Here is a 20,549-nt window from a genome sequence, read left to right on the forward strand (position 1 = left end):
GCCACGGCAGCTGTTTGTAAATATAGCTCTCACCAGCAGAGTTGGCGTTGGCGTGGACCGAGCAGACCAGCATGGGGCAGAGTGTAAGTGTGGTGAATAGCGGATACTCCTCGCAGGGCTGCAGACAGATGGAAGCTCTGGCGAGCAGGCAGGCTCATCTCTGCAGGGCCGCCATGGATAAAGTGTGGTGTGCTGTCACATGCAGTCACTTACGCTTCCCTGGTTCATGACCACCACCTCTTTCTCTCTCTCTCTCTATTCTCTCTCTGTCTGTCTGTCTGTCTCTCACTCCCTTTCACACACACTCCCACATTATTAACATCACGCTTTTATGATTTTAGGATGAACCAGTAAGTATCTCTAAAAATGGAGAACCATGATATTAATTCATGCTGTCACATTAATGCAGTGACTGAAGAAGCTCTAAAGGTAGTGGCTGGGAGACTTTTTGGACATACTCTATGCTTTTCTGACCACATTGACCTTAGTTCATATGCAGAAAATGAGTGCAAAACCTATACTTTTCATTCTTTTACTGTTTGTCTTTGAATAGATGCATCTCTGTGACACTTCAGCTGTATCATCTGATAAGGGCCTCTATGTGGGCTTTATTACCTGACCTTGAGGCCGTGTCTTAACATCTAGTAGTGAGACTTTCATTATTCCAGTTTAACATGGTGCATATTCCTAAATTAATTTGTGTTTAATCAGATTGCCACACAGCAAACCTGGGAGCAAACACGATGTATAAAGAGTGGAAGGAACAGAAGATTAATGGTGGCCAGGGTAATCCCGACATGTCTGAAATAAAAACTGAAAATCTATCAAATGGAAAAAGCCACAGCGGCTGATGCTCATATTTCAGTCTATGAGCACTAGAGGGCGCCAAACACCCCACTTACAATCACTCATGAGGGCAGTCAAGTCAACATACTGGCACCTAGAAGAAAGATGGTATCAGTATCTCAAAATTTTATAATATTCAATACAAATCTATCAAGTTGCCCACGGCCTATGGGTGTATATTTCTGGAAAGCAATAAAGCAATATTATAAGATATCTTCATTCATTTATTAATGTGGACTGATTCCTGAGCTGTGGTCAATGTAATAAAACGCTGAAAAAAACTGACGGTGTGTCATTCACAAACAGGCCTGTTGGGTCGTGAACTCCATTAACCCTGTGAGATGATTGAAACACCGAGTTTATTTCTCCAGTCAGCGGTAACAGGCCTGTTCTCTCTAAGGTGAACATCTACGGCAGTAAAACAGCAATGTTGAAGATCACTCAGTCAAACGGCACCAGCTAGGCCGCATTTATTGTTTTCTCAAACAAACTCTGGCTCTCATCCCGCCCAGTCTCGGCCGTGCGCGTGACGGATAGTTAGTTCAGCCAATGAAATTGGCGTATGCTGCCGGGTCTGGAGTAAACGGACCAATCGTTGTTTAATAGCGTCCGAGGGGCACGCTTTCTACGCTTTCTCTGGCAAGAATGTTAGTTCCTGCTCTTCCCTGGCCGTTTCCTGTAATCGTACAGTGTTGTGAGACGGAGAAAGCCATGTGTGTCGATGCAAAGGTAAATTTAGCACCCCGAAATTATTACTGTGAGAGTTAGGGCAGTGGATATGATGGTTATTTTCAGGTATTTTTGCCGAAAATTAGACCCAGACCAACCGAAACAGTATTGCGGCCTAACCCGGGTCTGAACGTTGACGGGCAATGGTTATTGTGGCACGTTGCTTTGGTTTGGTCCGGTTTGTTGATGAGATTGAAGGAGTCCGGTAGACTGAATGGTTGGTAGTAAATGACAGAGAAGCGAACTAACGACTGCAAACACACAATACACCGCGTTTAGGAGCCTGAATATGTTTGCGGTACCACAAACGCTTTTGTAATAGGCACATCTTGGTCGCGGTACAAGCTAATGCTAACCGACGGTTTTGTGAGAAACACTGCAATACGACCAGAGAGGAAAGCATCTCTCCAGCATCAGTACCCACCTCGTCTGACTTCACTACCAACTATTTTCATTCACTGAATGTGTAGTTTAGCTTTGGATAGTACTTTTGAAACATCCTACTTTTATTTTTGATGTTTTTGCTAAACCCTAAATGTCACGTTGAGAGCATTTTCTGGACGTGGCCATGAGTTAGATGTTATATTCAGAAACAATATATTTTATAATCTAGTGGCATGTATTAGTTTATTGGGCATTATGTATCATTTAGACTTTAAAACTAAAAAACTAAAAACTTCATTGCTGTTAAATAAATTAGTATGTTGCTCTTAACTCACAGCAGAGTAAACCTGGTAACATTAATTCTTAAGAAGACCAATATAAGCGTGTTTATATGAAAGTTGTCTATGTTTTAGTAAACTATACTTGTTCTTTCTGTGCATTCAGAACCAAACACATATGAATGATGTTGTAATGCTTATGTTCTTCAAAGAAACATAAAAAAATAGCTGCTGAGAGGGAAACAAGGACCAGATGTTACAGGGTTGTCTTTTACTCTATAGGGCCACTTTTGCCATGTCTCTGTTGGCCCCTTGTGGTTTCTTTATGTTTTAACATGCCAATACTAGCCACTGAATTAGCTGTTAAAACTTGTTATTAAGCTGCACAGCATTTGTGTAAGTAATACCAGCCATGGAATTGTGTTTTCTTGACATCATTGTCTCTCCTCTTTTTCCAGCTGTTTACTTAAAAGTTGAGAAGAATTGGTTGACGGCTATTTAGCTTCTATCTCGGAGTCTTTTAAACATTGTGCCCGTCTCCCTGTGTGGAGTGGGCAAGATGGCAGATCCCATCATGGACCTCTTTGAGGACACACCCCTGTTTAACCTGGATGCCCTACCGGACGACTCCTTCTCTCAGGGTTCCACAGACCCTGTGGAAGAGGCTCTCAAGCTGGCGTTGGGCCAGGTGGACCCACCGGCCGAGCCGGAGCCCACTGTGGTCAACACAGGCCTCAGTGTTCCTGTAGCAGCCCCGACCATCCCAGAACCTGCCCCCGTTCAAGTCCCCACACAGCAGCCGGTGCCAGTGGCAACTGCTCAGACTGTTTCCATAGCTGCAGCTCCCACTGTAGCCCCGGCCCCAGCTCCTGCTCCCGTTGAAACTGTACCTCAGATCCAGGCCCAGACCACCATACCCATTGCTAGCAACACCAGCGGGGTCTCCAGTAGCACTGTCCTGCTGAGCTCACCTCTGACTGTTTCCAGTTCCCCTGCCACCACCACCGCCACAACACCGCAGCTCACACAAATAACTCACCAGCTCACTCCCCAGCAGTTAGCTGCCATTACACAGCAGGCCGGTGGTAAAATTGTCATTCTCAAAGGACCCCAGGGTCAAGCCCAGGTGCTGCAGACTGTATCGGGAGCCACAGGCCAGACCAGTGGAAAGGTTATTCGTGTGTTGTCTGGCACTCCTCTCAAACCTGGCATGTCCATACTGCAGGGGGGAACAGTCTTGAATCAGGCAAGCCCAGGACAAGCTCAAGTCAAGGTGGGTGCAGGGGTGCAGAGGCTGCTGCAGTCTCCTAACGGACCAGTGAAACAAGTTCTGCTCACTTCCATGCCCCAGCAGGTTCAGCAGACGCAAGGCCAGCCGGTTCAGGTGCAGATCCCAGCCCAAGCACAGGTGGCTCAAGGCCAGACTCAAGTGCAAGTCCAGCCCCAGGCCCAGGCTGCCCAGATCCAGGTACAGCCCCAGGGCCAAGCTGCTCAGATCCAAGTCCAGACTCAGGGCCAGGTTCAGCTCCAGCCAGCCATGCAGGCCCAAACACAGGTAAGCGCCACCTCTTGTACCATCACAGACCACAAGGTTTCACCCAGCACTGCAGCAGGTGATGCTGGGTGGCTTTATGGTTTGCTATCAGGGTTGTTGCTGAGTTTTGCAAGCTGTTTATTTAGGTCAGTCTTTTCCTGACTGTCTTAATGAGTCTCATTCTCTGTATATGATTCTAGGGTGGTGAAGCAAAGCGGATCACCCTGGTTCTCCAGCAGCCTTCTCAGGCTGGCTCTGCCACGGCTGCTGGCCAAGCTGTTACTGCCCAGCAGCAGGTCACACAGGTACAACAAGTTCAAACGGTCCAAGGGGGACAACAGCAGCAGCCCCAGGCCCCAGCTAGACTAGTGTTGGGTCAGCTCCCTGGTGGCAAACTGGTGCTCCAAGGAAGCCAGCTAGCTGCCCTGACCCAGGCTCGAGCGGCAGGTCAGGCTGGAGGGCAGCCCAAAGTCCTCACAATTCAGCTGCAGGTGCAGCAGCAGCCCAACCAACAAGGTGGAGTTAAGGTAAGAAATAAGTGTTTTAGAGTTTGGAAACACCCGTTTATTTAATCATATTAGTGTCCCACAGTACATGTAATTTCTTTCCACCGTGTTCTTTTAAGAAATCATGGAAACTATTATTCTCTAGTTATTCTCTGTTGATGCATTGAAAGGGTGTTTTGGTGGAATGTTACTGATACTGATAGAAGCAAATGTTTTTTCCACAATAGACTCAATATTGACAGTCTACTCAAAGTCAAGTTTTCAACTATTCCCCAGTAGTCACTTACTGAAAATGCTGTTTTCTCAAATCAGACCCTGTCAACATGTTGCTGCCCTGCAAAATGTCCACAGCTACCACAACAAATGTGGCTCAGTGTGACTAATATTTCAGTTTGCTAACATTAATGTTGGTGTAGAGGAGTTGGTTCTGCTTGATTCACATGTGCAAAATCACCATTACATAGACTGTTACAGTTCACCGCAGAAGAATAATGGCTACTTTTGTGTAGCAGGGACCGATCAGTCCAAATAATAAACATTTCCACTTTGGCTCTGCTAACTAGTATCCATTAGCAGTTAATGCTAAAGCTGACTTCTTTTATCAGCTGTATAAGGACGTTCATTGTTTTGAATGACACTTTGTATCAGCACACTGTAGCTTGTGAATATCTGACGCAGTGGAGTGGGCAAGCTTTACAAAAAGTTGGAGATCAAAAAAAAAGCATTAGGGATTTTATGTCAGATTTTCAGGTCCTTATTAAATGAGACAGTTTCAGATTGAAAATTAGCAGTGTGGCCCTGTATATTCAGTAGTATAGACACATTCATTGTATTTGTAATATCCTAAATAACTGTAAATTGTAATGAATTTGCTAAATTATCACATCATTTAAGGAAATGATCAATATCTTGGGTGTCTCTCTCTTGACTTCATTGTTTTCATACTGTCCTTGCTGTATTTGCGACCACCGTGAAGTACCATGGCTGCATTTTGGGGAATATATTTGTTTGCTGTCTTATCCAGAGATAGAGAAGAAAAGATCCATTTCTATTTAATGACTGTGCATTCAGACCAGAGATTGGTTCATGGTGTGTTTAGCCAACTTAGTGCAAAGAAAGGAAGAGGAGGGAAAAGGCTCTGGCCAAGGTGCCTTTCATCAGCTCCCAAGCTGTCAATCCTGAATACATCCTGGACCAAAATCTATACTACAGCATGAATATGACATTTATATTGCTTTTAATGTGACTGGTTATAGGACAACAAACAGATTACACATGATATTTGAGTCTTCCTTAAAATCGAGCCACATTTTTAGATCTCTTTACTGTGTTACTTCTGATCTGACGTTGCCTTGTTAAATTGTGTTATCTAGTTGTTTCAAAGTCCTGGAGAAGACTTTACCTGTTTCTTTTTTCACTCTCACAGTACCAGCTGGTTTCAGGAGCTGGAAATACAGGCGCCCCTCAGGTGTTGCAGATCTCGCAGGGCCAAGGAGGCCAAAGAGTTGCAGTGCCGCTCAAAATGCTTCTGCAGCCACAGGTGAGTCCTCCAGATGTTTATACTTTATTGATCCCTCCTGGGGAAATTATTCTCTGCATTTTACCCACACAAAGTGGTGTTTCCCTATATACATTAGAAGGAGGCCCAGGGGTTTCTCATAAAATATCTCAGGAAATGTAAATTAAAAAAATACTGTATTGTTTTTTGTTTTTCGCTCAGACAAGCTCAGCATCCTCGGCTGGCGGCACAGTCTCTGTGGTGAAGGTCATCAACACCTCGACTGCAGGCCCCTCCACTACCACCACCACCACTCCGTCCCAGGCCATTCGCATCACCAAGGCCTCTGGCGAGGCTGCCCCTGTCAGACGAGTAGAAATCTTGTGTAAGCAAGAGAAGGCAAACCGTATTGTGGCTGAAGCTATAGCCCGAGCCAAAGCACGTGGCGAGAAGAACCTGCCAAGGGTTCTGAACCAGGATGAGCTTCCAGCAACTCAGACCTCTCCTGAGGTAGGGGGCACTGTAACTGTGGTTTCTGCTGCTAAGAAAAAGACCAGTGGAGGAGGGAGCAAGAAGAAAAGTCCTGTCACTGGAGGAACAACACCCAAAACTGCAGGTGGAGCAGATAAGAAGAGCAAAGCGAAGGCACCAGGAGGAACAGCTGGAGTGGCTGGAGGCGTAGTAATAGCTGCGACTGGGAACAAGAGCAAAAGCAAGACAAAGACAAAGTAAGTGATGCGTATGTGATGAGAAGGTGACAGAGTATCGTTTAAATCAAACTTATTTCTTTATGTTTTGGAATGTAACCTTGTAGAAAGCAATGCTTATTACTGTCCTTTTGCTGCTCCTTTATTCTGTCTTTTCCTCCGCCGTCCTTCAGCACTATTACTCTAGTGGGAGCAAAGAAAAGAAAGAGAAATATGTCTTCAGACCACTCTGATGGGGAGCTGAGCCCTGCCTCACCTGCTGCGCTGGATGATGACATGATTATGGTACATACACATACATCGCCACACTTCAGACAATCTTTCCAACATTATTTCACAATAGTCAACACAACAGTGAACAGAACATAAAGGCATCATTCCTGGTATGCCTGCTTTCCTTTAAAGTGCTCTCTAGAGCAACAGATTCACTTTTCCAACAGGATGAATTCAAATGAAATGTATCTGCTCCTTCAGACACACACAATACAAAAAACGTTGTAATGTCACAAATGATGAAACTGATTTACAGTGACACCTGATTCAGTTGCTGCTCATCATCTACACAATTTGCAATGCACACATCTGCTTTTGTCTGAATTGAAGTGGGGAAAAAATACTGCGTGCAGTTGAAGTGGAAGATTTAATCATGTCTGTCCTCATTTGGGATAAGTGCCTATTTGTTGCTTGAAATTTAGAGAAAATTATCTTCTTGTCCACCGTATTGCTGTCCCCCAATAATTTAATTTAACCTGTGCCTCTATTTTCTGGCTAGAAGAGGCGCTCCAATCGTGTGGTGAAGAGGAAGAAGTACACAGAGGACCTGGACATCAAGATAACGGACGATGAGGATGAACAGGAAGATGTAGATGTTACTACAACCGCAGCAGCTGTGGCGTCCATCAGTGGCGGGACAGCGGCGCAGCTTAAACAAGAGATGGAACTGGATGGCGATGGACTGCCCAGCATGCAGTTCTTTGTGGTGAGTGTCTTCTCAGGAGACACTGAAAGAAAAGTACTTGAAATATGCTTTTGTGTATATGTGTTTATGCAGTGTGGGATTAGCATCTTATTCTTGTATCTGTTTTTCTACAGGAAAACCCGAGCGAGGAAGATGCTGCGATTGTAGACAAAGTTCTGTCTATGAGATTAACCAAAAAAGAAGTATGTTTAAGATTACACATTTTGTTCAATAACACTTCTTAAAAATCTATTTTGTAAATCCTAAAAACCTGTTCTCCTCTTCAAGGTGTCCCCAGGCCAGTACACCAATGTGGAGGAATTCTTTGTAAAATACAAGAACTAGTGAGTTTCAGTGTCTGAGTGAATAACCTTGCCGTCGGCATTTGACGGATTTTATAGCTCGAGCAGACATTCAAATGAGTAAAACCTGACTCTCTTGTTCTCAGTTCATACTTACACTGTGAGTGGGCCAGTTTGGAGCAGCTGGAGAAAGATAAGAGGATCCATCAAAAGATCAAGAGGTTCAAGACCAAACATGCACAAATGAGGCACATCTTCCAGGAGGTGAGAGAGACGCATGCTGAAACCTCTTATTTTGTACTTCAGCTGCTTGAACTATAAATGTGTAAATATTTCTCTGACCCTGTCGTTCTCTTAAGGATGAGGAGCCTTTTAACCCAGACTATGTGGAGGTGGACAGGATCTTGGATGTATCCCATAGTGTGGACAAGGACAACGGCGAGGTGAGAGAATTGGCCTCACTAAGAGTCACTTATGCAGCCGGACAGAAGAGATGAACTGCTCCTCTCTCGGCTACATAGCTTAACTCTTGTGCTTTCAGGAATATGACTGTTAAACGCTTGCTTTCGCGTTTTCCCCTCTAGCCTGTTATCTACTACCTGGTGAAGTGGTGCTCTCTGCCTTATGAAGACGCTACTTGGGAGCTGAAGGAAGACGTGGACGAGGGCAAGGTGGAGGAGTTCAGCAAAATCCAAAACCGACAACCTCGCCTGAAGAGAACTGTGAGTAGTCAAATGGAAGGTAGCCAGAAATCAGGGGGCATGAGACCTGTGCTTGACCTTCGCGTGCTGAACAGACACATCACATGATGTCCTTTTCACATGCTGACGCTCTTGACACTTGCTAGGATGCATTCAAAAAGGCGACTGGATGACATCCATATATCTGATGGACACATATTTTCACCTCCCCTTTCTGCCGTGGCACAGGAAGTATCTGCTTTTCACAGTAGTAGAAGGGACCTGTCAGTACTGTCAGCTCCACTTCGGTTACTCACTGGTGTCGCTCACTTTCTCCTGTGTGGAGAAAGGAGGTTCAGCTGGGACTGCGTCCGTCCCTCATGGCCTTCGCCTTTGGTGTTAACCAGTAGCGAAGCACATTAGAGGGTGGAGCAGGTGTGAAAATACAGATAGTAGTTGATCTGACTCAAGATGCCGAGGCAGAGGGTTAACCAATAATGAAGCCTGCTGGAGGGCAAAGCATGTCCACATAGAATAAGAGTTACGTCCAGTAACTACAATTAAAAGTACAATTTTTTTCCCTTTTCTTTCATCAGCCACGACCTCCAGCCAGTTCATGGAAGAAGCTGGAGGAGACCAGAGAGTACAAGAATGGTAACACACTCAGAGAGTACCAGCTAGAAGGAGTCAACTGGCTGCTCTTCAACTGGTATAACAGGTATTCATCACACACATTCACCAGGTCAAAGTGCACTTTGAAGCCAGAGACAAACTGGGTTAGTTTAGCTGGGTATGGTGCTTTTGGAAAAGTTAGTCCATTTAGAAAGATGCTCATCAGTTGCTTCAGTATTCACATTCCCTGTTTCTTGTCCCTCAGGCAGAACTGTATCCTGGCAGATGAGATGGGTCTGGGGAAGACTATCCAGTCCATCGCGCTGCTGTCAGAGGTGTATGCTGCTGGAGTCCAAGGCCCCTTCCTGGTCATTGCTCCGCTCTCCACCATCACCAACTGGGAGAGAGAGTTCTCCACGTGGACCCACATGAACGCCATCGTCTACCACGGCAGCCTTGCCAGCCGACAGATGATCCAGCAATATGAGATGTACTGCAAGGATGACAAGGTGGCGTTACCGATGACAGCTGTTGTCATTTAACCTTGCTGGTGTTAAATATGTCTAATGAAAATTGGTGTTCTGTCTATAGGAGCATTTGATCCCAGGTGCCTATAAGTTTGACGCCCTCATCACAACCTTTGAGATGGTGTTGTCTGACTGCCCTGAGCTGAGGGAAATCGCCTGGCGTTGTGTCATCATTGATGAGGCTCATCGCCTCAAGAATCGCAACTGCAAGCTGTTGGACAGTTTGAAGATGCTGGATTTGGTGAGTGGGCAACAGCTAGTGCTGCTTCATAGCCGTACCCAGTTCACTGCGGTCAGTGGCCTTATGGTTAAATGTTTTGCTTCAGTTAGACATGCCGTTTGAATGAGTTTGAAAATGTGTCTTTTACACACATTGATATTAACATTCACAGCTATTTTCCTCTTCCCTTTGTATTTCCTGTCCTCCTTCCTGTCTCTTCTGTATTGTCCCCTTCTTTTACACGTTTTGCCTCATTACCTCCACATGTTGTCCTCCACTTCCCCTTTTCCCTTCATCTCCACCTTTTTGCCCCTATTCTGTGGTTTCTCCCAGGAACACAAAGTGTTGTTGACCGGCACTCCTCTCCAGAACACTGTGGAGGAACTCTTCAGTCTGCTTCATTTCCTGGAGCCTACTCAGTTCCCCTCTGAGACAGAATTCCTCAGAGACTTTGGAGACCTCAAAACAGAGGAACAGGTGTGAAATTCACTCACGTTGGCACTGACGCTCATATACACACATATATCTGTCTCTTTGTTTTGACTGTTCTCTGTCATACCTGATGTTTTACTGGTAATGTTCAGCTGTCATTGAGCAAGTGCTCTGTTCTGATCCCTCAGGTTCAAAAGCTGCAGGCCATCTTGAAACCCATGATGTTGAGAAGGCTCAAGGAGGATGTTGAGAAGAACTTGGCACCCAAACAGGAGACCATCATTGAGGTTAGTTTAGTGTCAGTTCTCTGTGAACTCTGTATTATACTTTATTATTATCTTTCTAAAAAAAGGACTGGAATTCACTTTTATTTCTAAATTATTTAAGCTTGTGAGTGGAGATTTATTTACCGTTTATTTATGGGTTTATTAACTTTTTAAACAAGCCTGCAATGACTCCTACGCACCATAGAGCTCATGAGAGGACATGTTCTCACCATAAACAAACAAAAAGCACAAATCACAATAACATCATATGTTGTAAGATTGTGAATGAAAAAATCTGATTGTGTGCTTTTAGGTTGAGTTGACGGACGTCCAGAAGAAGTACTACCGAGCCATCTTGGAGCGGAACTTCAGTTTTCTGAGTTTAGGGGCAAACAGTAACAGCAATGTCCCCAACCTGCTCAACACTATGATGGAGCTGCGCAAGTGCTGCAACCACCCCTACCTCATCAATGGTACTGCATCACAATACGAACACAGTCTTCTGCAGGCAGTGGTGATTTATCCTCTTTGCTGATGCTGGCTGTGTTAAGCTCCTTGTATTAGGCATCACATCGTCTTAAAGTTTGCTTGTTATATTCAGGCTTGCAAATGTGCAGCTCTACATCTTTTTCCCATAATAACTGATGTGAATTGTATCATACTGCTGATAAAATCCACTGACGGCCAGTTAAACGGTGCTGCAGATGGTGCTATCATTCTTAGTATATATTTAATTTGGAGCCATTTTGCAGAGTGAGCTTATGTCCAATCAGAGGTGGAATGTTTCCCTAAAGCTGCCTACACATGATAAGTAGTCTGAGCTGCACTCGCTGCACATTTGGACGGTGCTGAGAGATCAGCTGCAGAAGTCACTGCATAATTTAGTTGCTGTGCAAACGAAGAACTGTAAATTAGTATTGATTAAAACATGTAAATAACCCTGATTGGATGCGCTCTGAAAGGCCACAGACACTTTCTCTATGAAAACAATGGCTGTTGTTGTTTCTCTTGTGATCGCATGTAGAAAGCTTAATCCCAACTTTCAACAGTCAAGGATTAGTCAAGGAAAATTCATATGACATGCACATTTTTCAGCTCTTTGTGTTGGTTAACATTCTCCTTGAATGAGCAAAAGCTCAAAGATTAACTTTGCTGATGTCACATTGTAGCTGTTACTCATTTAGAAACAGTGGAGCATTAAAGTGTTCATAACTCTGTAACTGTGATATTTTACCTAAGCTGATGATGAATCGTAGAAGAGTAAATATGCATGTTTGAAAAGCTATCAGAGTGAATATAAAACAAAATTGTATCTGTGTCTCTCTCTTTTCCAGGCGCGGAGGAGAAGATCGTAGCAGAGTTGCGGGAGGTGTATGACCCCCTGGCCCCTGACTTCCATTTGCAGGCCCTGATTCGGTCGGCTGGCAAGCTGGTGCTACTGGACAAGCTGCTGCCTCGCCTCAAGGCTGGTGGCCACAAAGTGCTCATCTTCTCCCAGATGGTGCGCTGCTTAGACATTCTGGAGGACTACCTCATCAACAAGAGGTACGAATGTCAAAGTGTATTGTACTATATTAATATTTTAATCTAATGCTGTAACATTATGATTTCTAGTCGGATGCAGGTGTGTTAGATCATTTATAAAATCCACCTGGAGTTAAGTGATGTTTAATGTGAAGTGTTTAACCTTTTTTTTTTTTTTTTTAAACAGATACCTTTATGAGCGAATTGATGGCAGAGTGCGTGGGAACTTACGACAGGCTGCCATCGATCGCTTTAGCAAGCCTGACTCAGACCGCTTCGTCTTCCTGCTGTGTACCCGAGCTGGCGGCCTGGGTATTAACCTCACTGCTGCCGATACCTGTGTTATATTTGACTCTGACTGGAACCCTCAAAATGACCTTCAGGTACAACACTGTGCTAAGATTCATTAACATTTTTTTTAAATTACGTCAGTCACAGTCTGTATGTCAGTAGCTCCTTAAGATGCTCTTCTGACTCCTCTTTTTTTTTTCTCCTCCTGTTCCAGGCCCAAGCAAGGTGTCATCGTATTGGCCAGTCTAAGGCGGTTAAGGTCTATCGACTGATAACCAGGAACTCCTACGAGAGGGAGATGCTGGATAAAGCAAGTCTGAAGCTTGGGCTGGACCGTGCCGTCCTGCAGAGCATGAGTGGCAACAAAGACAGCAACGTCAACGGGGTAAGAAAACTACTAGTCACCACTTCCAGCCAGGTTCATTTTAATTTCTGTTACTTGTATTCTATGTTGTCTATTTCCAAAAAAAAAGAAAACCCACACTTAAACTGTTGGGTGCTTGAGTGAACGTTCACGAGCGTACAGGTTGTAGGCTAGTGTGTGCCATGTTGTGGGGATACTGGGACAGACCCATAGTTTCCCTCTTCCAGTTTGGAACAGTGCTGTAAATGCTCTCCATGTGACCTTCAACAGATCCAGCAGTTCTCTAAAAAGGAGATAGAGGACCTCCTGAGGAAGGGAGCGTACGCCGCCATCATGGATGAGAATGATGAGGGCAGTCGCTTTTGTGAGGAGGACATCGACCAGATCCTTCAGCGAAGAGCCACCACCATCACCATCGAGAGCGAGGGCAAGGGCTCCACCTTCTCCAAGGCCAGTTTCGTGGCCTCTGAGAACCGCAATGACATCGCCCTCGATGACCCTGAATTCTGGCAGAAGTGGGCCAAGAAAGCCGACATAGACATGGACTCCATCAACCGCAAGGTAAAGCGGACATTTGTGTGAAGGTTTTACCTACAGTGCTGGATGCCATGGTGTGTGAAATCCTGTAGTTGCATTTGTGCAGGTGTAGGTGATAATAATGTAACAGGTGTACATCTTATTTACATCTTATCTCTTCCCTCCTACAGAACACCCTCGTGATCGACACTCCCAGAGTACGAAAGCAGACCCGTCAGTATTCCAGTTTACGAGGTGAAGGTGGAGACCTGTCTGACCTGGACAGCGATGATGAGTATCCACCTGCCAATTCCAGACAGTCCCGTGCCTCCCGGCGCTCCGACCGCCACAGTGGAGGGGGATACGGTCGCACCGACTGTTTCCGGGTGGAGAAACACCTGCTTGTCTATGGGTATGTAGACTCAACTTATAGCTTTTATGTGCATAATGTGTCATTTGTCAGTGTATACTCTTTACTCTTGTCCCTTTGTTTTGACTGTATTTCCTGTTCTTCTGCAGTTGGGGTCGTTGGAGGGACATCCTGTCTCACGCTAGATGTAAGCGGCGCTTGAGTGAGCGTGATGTTGAGACGATATGCCGTGTCATCCTGGTGTTTTGTCTGCTCCACTACCGCGGAGATGAGAACATCAAGAGTTTCATCTGGGAGCTCATCACACCGCCGGAGAACGGCCGAGAACCCACAACACTACTGAACCACTCTGGTAAGAGGCTGCACATTGATCAGGCATAAAAGTTTTCAAATTGACACCGTGGAAGAGTGTGTGTGGAGAAAAGATGTGTTCCTACTTCTACTCCTAACTGTGACCCTTAAATAGAGTACATGCGTGATTATACTGAAGACTTTTCCTTATTGTAGCTTGTCTGCATTATTTGAAAGGTATGTTTATATTCTCTTATATATATATTTTTTTGTCCACCTAGGCCTGTCTATCCCTGTTCCAAGAGGCAGGAAGGGTAAGAGGGTAAAGGCCCAGAGCACATTTGATGTACAGAAAGTGGAGTGGATCCGCAAGTACAACCCTGACACCCTGCTGCTGGATGACAGCTACCGCAAACATCTCAAGCACCAGTGCAACAAGTCAGTGAAGCCCACTCAGCTGTGTTTTCCTATGTATGCACATGTGTATGCATTCTCATCCATGTTCAGATATTAAAACATCTCTTCTCCCACCTCAGGGTGTTGCTGAGGGTGCGTATGCTCTACTACCTGAAGCAGGAGGTGATTGGCGAACATGCTGACTCTGTCCTGAAAGGGGCTGACATCAGGTATGTAACACAGCCCATTGTATATCAAGCTCAGTTCACACGCACAAGTTCACTTTCTTAAGGTAACACTTAAAACATTGATGCTTTTTTTTTTTCAGGGACGTTGACATCTGGATGCCTGAGATGGAGCAGCAGGAGGTGCCGGCAGGATGGTGGGACGCTGAGGCAGACCGCTCACTGCTTGCTGGCGTATTCAAACACGGTATGTTCTCACTCTGTGGAGGTTTATAACATTATTTAGTAATGTCTTAAATACACTTGTCTCCGTTTGTCTTGCTTTAAAGCTGGAACATGTCAGCCCTGACTGTGTCCTTATTTCCAGGTTATGAAATGTACACCACCATGCGTGCTGATCCCTGCCTCTGCTTCCTGGAGAGAGCTGGTCGGCCTGATGACAAGGCCATTGATGCCGAGCAGCACACTGGCGACACCGAACTGGGAGACGAGTGAGTGATACTTGTCAATCAGAGCTTATTTTGGGTTTCTATTGTGTTTGTTTACTAAATTTACTTATAACAAATGCTACAGAACATTATGAAACATGCAGATACATTTTGAAAGGATGGACCTTTACTGGACTTTGCTTTATGGTGCTTTATGGTTTGTGTTGTGCAGTGCTGAATATGACAAGTACTCAGAGGACCCAGAGTTCAAACCTGCATCAAGGCACAAAGATCTTTTCGAGGAGGTACGAATCTGAGTCATGACCTTCAAGTGGTTCTGTCTGCTCTACTTTGTTTGCATAGACTCAGTTGAATATTTTGGTTCTAGGGAGTAAAAACAGAACATTTAATAATTTGTCTCTGTTTGATATTGTCCTCCAGCCTGACTCTATGAACGTGGACGACGAGATTTCTGTGGAAGACAAGGCAGGGCCAGTGGTCACGGAAAACATATCGAGCCAGAGTGGTGCGTGCGACTGGCCCTCGAGCTCGTCACTGACGGCGCGGTTGCGGCGGCTTATCACAGCTTACCAACGCAGCTACAGACAGGAGCAGCTGAAGATTGAAGCCGAGGCAAAGGGTGACCGCAGGCGCAGGAGGTGCGAACAGGCCAGCAAGTTGAAGGAGATCGCACGGCAGGAGCGCCAGCAGAGGTACGCTCGTATTACATCACTCTACAAAGGCTATGGGCTTGTTTAGTATATGCCACGTCCACCACATGCAGGCAGGACTGTTTGCTTCAGTGAGGGGTTTCTGCATCTTTAGCAGATGTCAAAATGTCTCCCTCCCAAAGTCAGATCAGCCCCACCTCACCTCAGTTGCCTTCTTTCGTTCTCACAGGTGGACACGTAGAGAGGAGTGTGACTTCTACCGTGTGGTATCAACTTTTGGTGTGGAAAAGATGAAGAAGGAAGAAGGTCTCCCCGAGGCCGGAGAACCAGAGTTTGACTGGACCCGTTTCCGTACCTTTGCTCGTCTGGATAAAAAAACTGACGAGAGCCTCAGTCGATACTTCCGCTCTTTTGTTGCCATGTGCCGGAGGGTTTGCCACCTCCGCCCAGGCCGTGGTGAAGGTAACTGCTAATTACTACATTGTCAAGATACGGTCAGATTAATTGTTTAAGTCGTTATATTGTAGTAGTATACAGTAGTTACAGTTTTTTGTGGAGACTCAAGAGCTTAATTGTCTTTGAATCCTTTTCTCTCGTCTCACTTAGATCCATCAGAGCTTTCCCAGACTGTAGCCCCCATCACAGAGGAGCGTGCTTCCCGTACTCTTTACCGTATTAGCCTCCTGCGTCGCCTCCGTGAGCGAGTGCTGCCCCACCCCTCCCTGGAGGAGCGTCTGCCTCTGGCCCCGCCCAGCTCTGAGCTGCCAGCTTGGTGGAGTATACCAGACCACGATCGTCAGCTGATGCTGGGTGCTGCTCTGCACGGTGTCAGCCGCACCGAGCTCTCCATCTTCGCAGACCCACAGTTCACCTTCAGTCAGGCCAGGGAGGAGTTCATCCAGAACCAGCAAGCCCCACCACCCCCTCCTCCACCTCCTCCCCCTCCTCCTCCTCCACCACCCCAGGCAGTGCCCATCATGCCCCTCATCCAGCCCAAGACAGAGCAGGACCTGCCTGTATTAAAGGAGGGAGCTGATGAGGACGCCCGGTTGCTTGATGCTGAAATCAGTGCTGACCTGCAGAACACGCCTTTGAGTCACCATGATGGAAAAATGCAAGAGCAGGGCTGGAGCTTCAAGAGGAGCAGGGGGAAGGCAGGTCGAACAGGAGGAAGGAAGGGAGAAGGAGGGTCTGATTCGGATTCCGACTCTGATTCAGGCTCATCGTCCTCGGAGCGATCAGGCAGCAGCGATGAAAGCGGAGAGAGTGAAGAAGAGGTGGAAAGAGGTAAGTTGATAGATGAAGAAAAAAGTGTTGAATGCTGCAAGAATAAAAACAACCAATTTAATTAGTTTTCCCTTTTTTTTCTGCTTAGCTGGCATAAAGGTGTGTGACGTGGATGAAGATAATAGTTTACTCTCCATGACCCCGTCTCAGGATGGCATTCCACCCCCTGACCCACTCAGAGTTGACTGGCCCAAGGTAATTTATTCACAGTTTACAATACGTACCCGTAACCCTGAAAGAAATTCTAAAGTATTGCTATAGAAGGAATAAACCGTGTGTTTATTTTCTTGTTGTGAATGACTGGTACATGGGGCGTCTTCTTTGTCTCAGGACCGTGTGTTGATCAACCGCCTGGACAGTTTGTGTACGCTGGTGCTGAGTGGTCAGTGGCCCTCAGGGCGGCGATACGTGCCTGACGCTCAGCTCACCCTGGGCTCAGAGCTAGCGGGAGACGAGATGGCGTACACAAGGGTGATCCGTAAACCCAGCACCATGCCTGTTGGCCCTGGGGCAGAAGGAGAAGATGGAGAGTTCACCGTCAAACTCCTTAAGGTGAGGATACAGTGGGGGATGAGGTAATGTTACAGCTGAGGCATAGGCAGGGGAGAATATGCATAAACTGACAGTCTTGCTTTTGTTGGACATTAAGATAATTCTGAATCTGAGAGCCGTTACTGCAAGGTCTTTGGAAAAAAAAAAAAAAAAGTATTGTTTAAAATCAGAAATAGGTGATATAAGGTGCAGCCGTGGTGTGTAGTTCATGGCTAAGTCAGAGGCCTCTCTGTCTCTCACCCTGCCAGGAGGAGGGGCTGAAGCTGACCTTCTCTAAGCAGGCCCTGATGCCCAATGGGTCAGGGGGAGAGAGCAGCCGCAAGAGGCGCAAGGACCAAGAGGTACATGTGGCAGGGTTACATGTATTCCTCTATGACACAGGCGGAGTTGTTATTATTATTATTTTAATAAAGCTTCTGTGGATTTAGTTTGATCCCTTCTTTCTGTCTCTCTTAGTTATCCGACCCAGATGAACTCCACGATCCACTGGAGCGTACTCCTCGACGGAGGGACCCTCCCACGTGGCTGAAGGAGAACCCAGATTATGAGGTGGAGGGAGACATGCTGGAGGTATGTTCACAGACACGTTATGGAACAGGACCAAACTCATCCAGTCTCAATTCATATCTCCTGGCTCGTAATCCAACCTTGGTCTCGGGTTGGGAGGGAAACAAAATGTCAGCTGCTACTGTGTTTCTCTGTCCATCACATCATCTCATCATCTTGTTTCTTCAGCTTCTTGTGAACAGGAGCAAGAGGAAGAGGAGGAGGAGGGCAGATAAAGCTGTGACAGGCAGCGAGAAGGTCAAACTCATTAACATGAGGACAGGAAAGAAGGTGAGACATGATTGGTACAATGCACACAACTTGCTGGATTGGACTTGTTGTCTCTTGCGAACTGACAAACAAACAACCATGTGTTTGTTCTGTGAAGGTTGGAGCTGCTTTCTGTCCGATGCTGCAAGATCTGAGGGAATACCTGGAGGAGAATCCTGACAACGCTGTAGCTCCTGAGTGGTCTGAAACTGTGCGGAACTCTGTACGTTATCAAGATATTTTACGATTTAGTAAAGGAAGCTGTAAGACACACACTGTTTCCATGCAGACCAACTGTTGTATCTCACACTATTGAAAAAAAAATGTATAGGCCTGATTTTCAGAACACCTTTACAGGGAAATATAGTTGAAATGAAGTGTAGTTGTGGCTGTGGCGATCAGAGGAGGGATGTAGAAACACATCCTGCTCTCTTCAGGTTTTTTCATACTAGACGTTCTGTAGTTTCTAATAATAATCATCCCTCTCGCAGGGCTTCCTGCCTGAGACCCTCTTCCACCGACTGCTGACCGAGCACTCGGAAATCCCTAAGAAAAGCAGACGACGCCATCATCATCATCATCACCACCACCACCACCATCACCACACTCCAGAGCCTGCTCCCGAAGACCCCAACCTGGACGGAGTCGAGGAGGAGACTCTGGTCTCAGATGGAGCCTACATGATGGACGAGGAGGACCTGGAGACCTCCCATCACTTCCTCACCAGTCCGGACTTTGACGTTAAAATGGAGGGTGGCGACAGCCTTTCCCAGGGTGACTATGACAGCTCGGATCAAGAAGCGCTATTGGACGATGTCATCATGGCACAGAAGGACTCTGACTCCTCATCAAGCTCAGAGGATTGACTGAACCCCACTCCGCGAACACATCTGACTTAGTCCCCTTCTCAACAATGAATCATGTTATTCCTCATCATTTATTTTTACCATATTATGTATCAAAGTATGAATGAATGTGTTTTTTGTTGCTACTTTTATTCATTTATTTTGTATAGGATTTTTTTTTTCCATGAAAGGAGCAGGTTTGCACCCATCTGATTTCTCTTTCATCACTGAGAATTGTGTTCCATCTTTCTCTTGACCCTGCTCAGTAACCTCTGACAAAATGGCAAAAAGCTGAGCTTTCTTACTTCACAACTCATCATTCTCCTCCTCTTCTTCAAAACGTATGAATTCCCATCACATTCCCAGCCGTGACCAAAAGGGGACCCCTGCTGTACAGATACCGTTTTCTTATCTAAGAACCTCAATGCTGGTCCTCTAGCGCTACATGAAACTGGACATGTGTACTGAGCAGAGCCTGGATCCAGATCCCACAATTCCCCTATCTCGTCTGGTCATGTCCTCTGTGTCCAGGAGAGTCTGTGAACTAAAAGGGGATCCAGTGTGTGGATGTACTGTTATTGTTTTCATTATGTGGGAGGGATGGGGCGGGGGGGAGTGGGAAGTGGCGTATTAGTTACTGAAGCAGTGCTAGGAGGATGGGTGTAATGTACAATGTAGAGCTGGTCAGTTGTGTACAATGGTGCAAATATGACGGCAATGAGTTACTATTCTTGTTTTATGATTTGACTGTATCTGTGATATGAATAACAGCAATCTAAAGTGAAAGCAAGTTTGTGTGTGTTATTACTTTGACCAGACAGAAGCAATAAGGATGTACACCGCTTGTACACAAGATCAGTTCTATCCATTTCTGAACAGCCTTTAAATCAGGTTTTCACTTTATCCAAAGGTTGGTGTGATAGTAAATACAGCATCAGTGTCTGTTCCAACATGTAAAATAAGTGGTGAAAGGAGAGTTGTACCTTGGTAAGATGATGAGTGTAGCAGGGCCATAAAAGAAAAATACAAAATCAAGCTTTTAAAGTGATGAGAAAGGAATTTAAATAAAGAAAATGTTGGTTATTAAAGAGAACTAAAGCTAGGAATTGCATGGAGGCAGTTTTGCTCAAGCATAGGAAAATCTAGTTAACAGACATGGCTAATGAGGACAGGAGGACAAAAGAAAGGAGATATAAAGAGAAAACTCTGAAGTGAACAGGATCAGAGATAGAACGGACTGGATTCAGAATTTATAATTTATGAGTTGAAAAGTGCCCTGGCTGGTAGTGGCTATACTACTCCTGGACAACATAAATTATATAACACACTATTTAAGCACTTTCCTGATAAAATGATGAATGTAATTTTAGATTTATTCAACAAGATCTGGAACGAAGGAAGACTCCCTATGGTGTGTGGAAAAGTACTGTGGTGCTTCCTGTTGTTAAACCAGGTAAGGATCCAGGCAATGCAGGTAACTATAGACTAGACTAATATTACATGTATGTAAATAAAATGAAAAGACGATTGGGAA

General features: G+C 45.5%; 1 protein-coding gene across 4 annotated transcripts; it reads left to right on the forward strand.

Moving 5' to 3' along the window:
• The first annotated feature begins 1,501 nt into the window (after positions 1–1,501).
• chd8 (chromodomain helicase DNA binding protein 8) lies at positions 1,502–19,818 on the forward strand. Of its 4 annotated transcripts, XM_041054535.1 has the most exons (40): positions 1,502–1,575; positions 2,696–3,510; positions 3,592–3,792; positions 3,972–4,298; positions 5,704–5,817; positions 5,998–6,503; positions 6,656–6,767; positions 7,255–7,461; positions 7,575–7,643; positions 7,729–7,784; positions 7,889–8,006; positions 8,102–8,185; positions 8,327–8,464; positions 9,019–9,140; positions 9,300–9,543; positions 9,626–9,802; positions 10,115–10,258; positions 10,402–10,500; positions 10,793–10,952; positions 11,814–12,024; positions 12,191–12,386; positions 12,509–12,679; positions 12,929–13,219; positions 13,366–13,586; positions 13,694–13,896; positions 14,117–14,273; positions 14,372–14,461; positions 14,560–14,663; positions 14,784–14,907; positions 15,077–15,149; positions 15,286–15,557; positions 15,745–15,977; positions 16,122–16,802; positions 16,891–16,997; positions 17,133–17,354; positions 17,603–17,695; positions 17,811–17,924; positions 18,090–18,191; positions 18,289–18,393; positions 18,662–19,818. In XM_041054535.1, exons 2-40 carry the CDS (start codon positions 2,797–2,799, stop codon positions 19,034–19,036), a joined length of 7,737 nt encoding a protein of 2,578 aa, XP_040910469.1. In that variant the 5' UTR covers positions 1,502–1,575; positions 2,696–2,796; the 3' UTR covers positions 19,037–19,818. The 4 variants fall into 4 exon arrangements, with proteins under 4 accessions (XP_040910469.1, XP_040910467.1, XP_040910468.1 ...); XM_041054533.1 differs by having other exon boundaries at positions 2,696–3,792; XM_041054534.1 differs by having other exon boundaries at positions 2,696–3,792; positions 7,258–7,461.
• Positions 19,819–20,549: the final 731 nt, after the last annotated feature.

The sequence above is a fragment of the Toxotes jaculatrix genome, chromosome 14 (genome assembly GCF_017976425.1).
Source record: "Toxotes jaculatrix isolate fToxJac2 chromosome 14, fToxJac2.pri, whole genome shotgun sequence".
NCBI lineage: Eukaryota > Metazoa > Chordata > Actinopteri > Toxotidae > Toxotes > Toxotes jaculatrix.

What these genes read in the sequence shown, in the direction of transcription:
- chd8 (XM_041054533.1), top strand. Translation starts at nt 2,797, where the DNA reads ATGGCAGATCCCATCATGGACCTCTTTGAGGACACACCCCTGTTTAAC. An exon ending in TGGATGATGACATGATTATG is followed by an intron (nt 6,768 to 7,254) that starts GTACATACACAT and finishes TTTTCTGGCTAG; the next exon opens with AAGAGGCGCTCCAATCGTGT. An exon ending in TGAGGCACATCTTCCAGGAG is followed by an intron (nt 8,007 to 8,101) that starts GTGAGAGAGACG and finishes CGTTCTCTTAAG; the next exon opens with GATGAGGAGCCTTTTAACCC.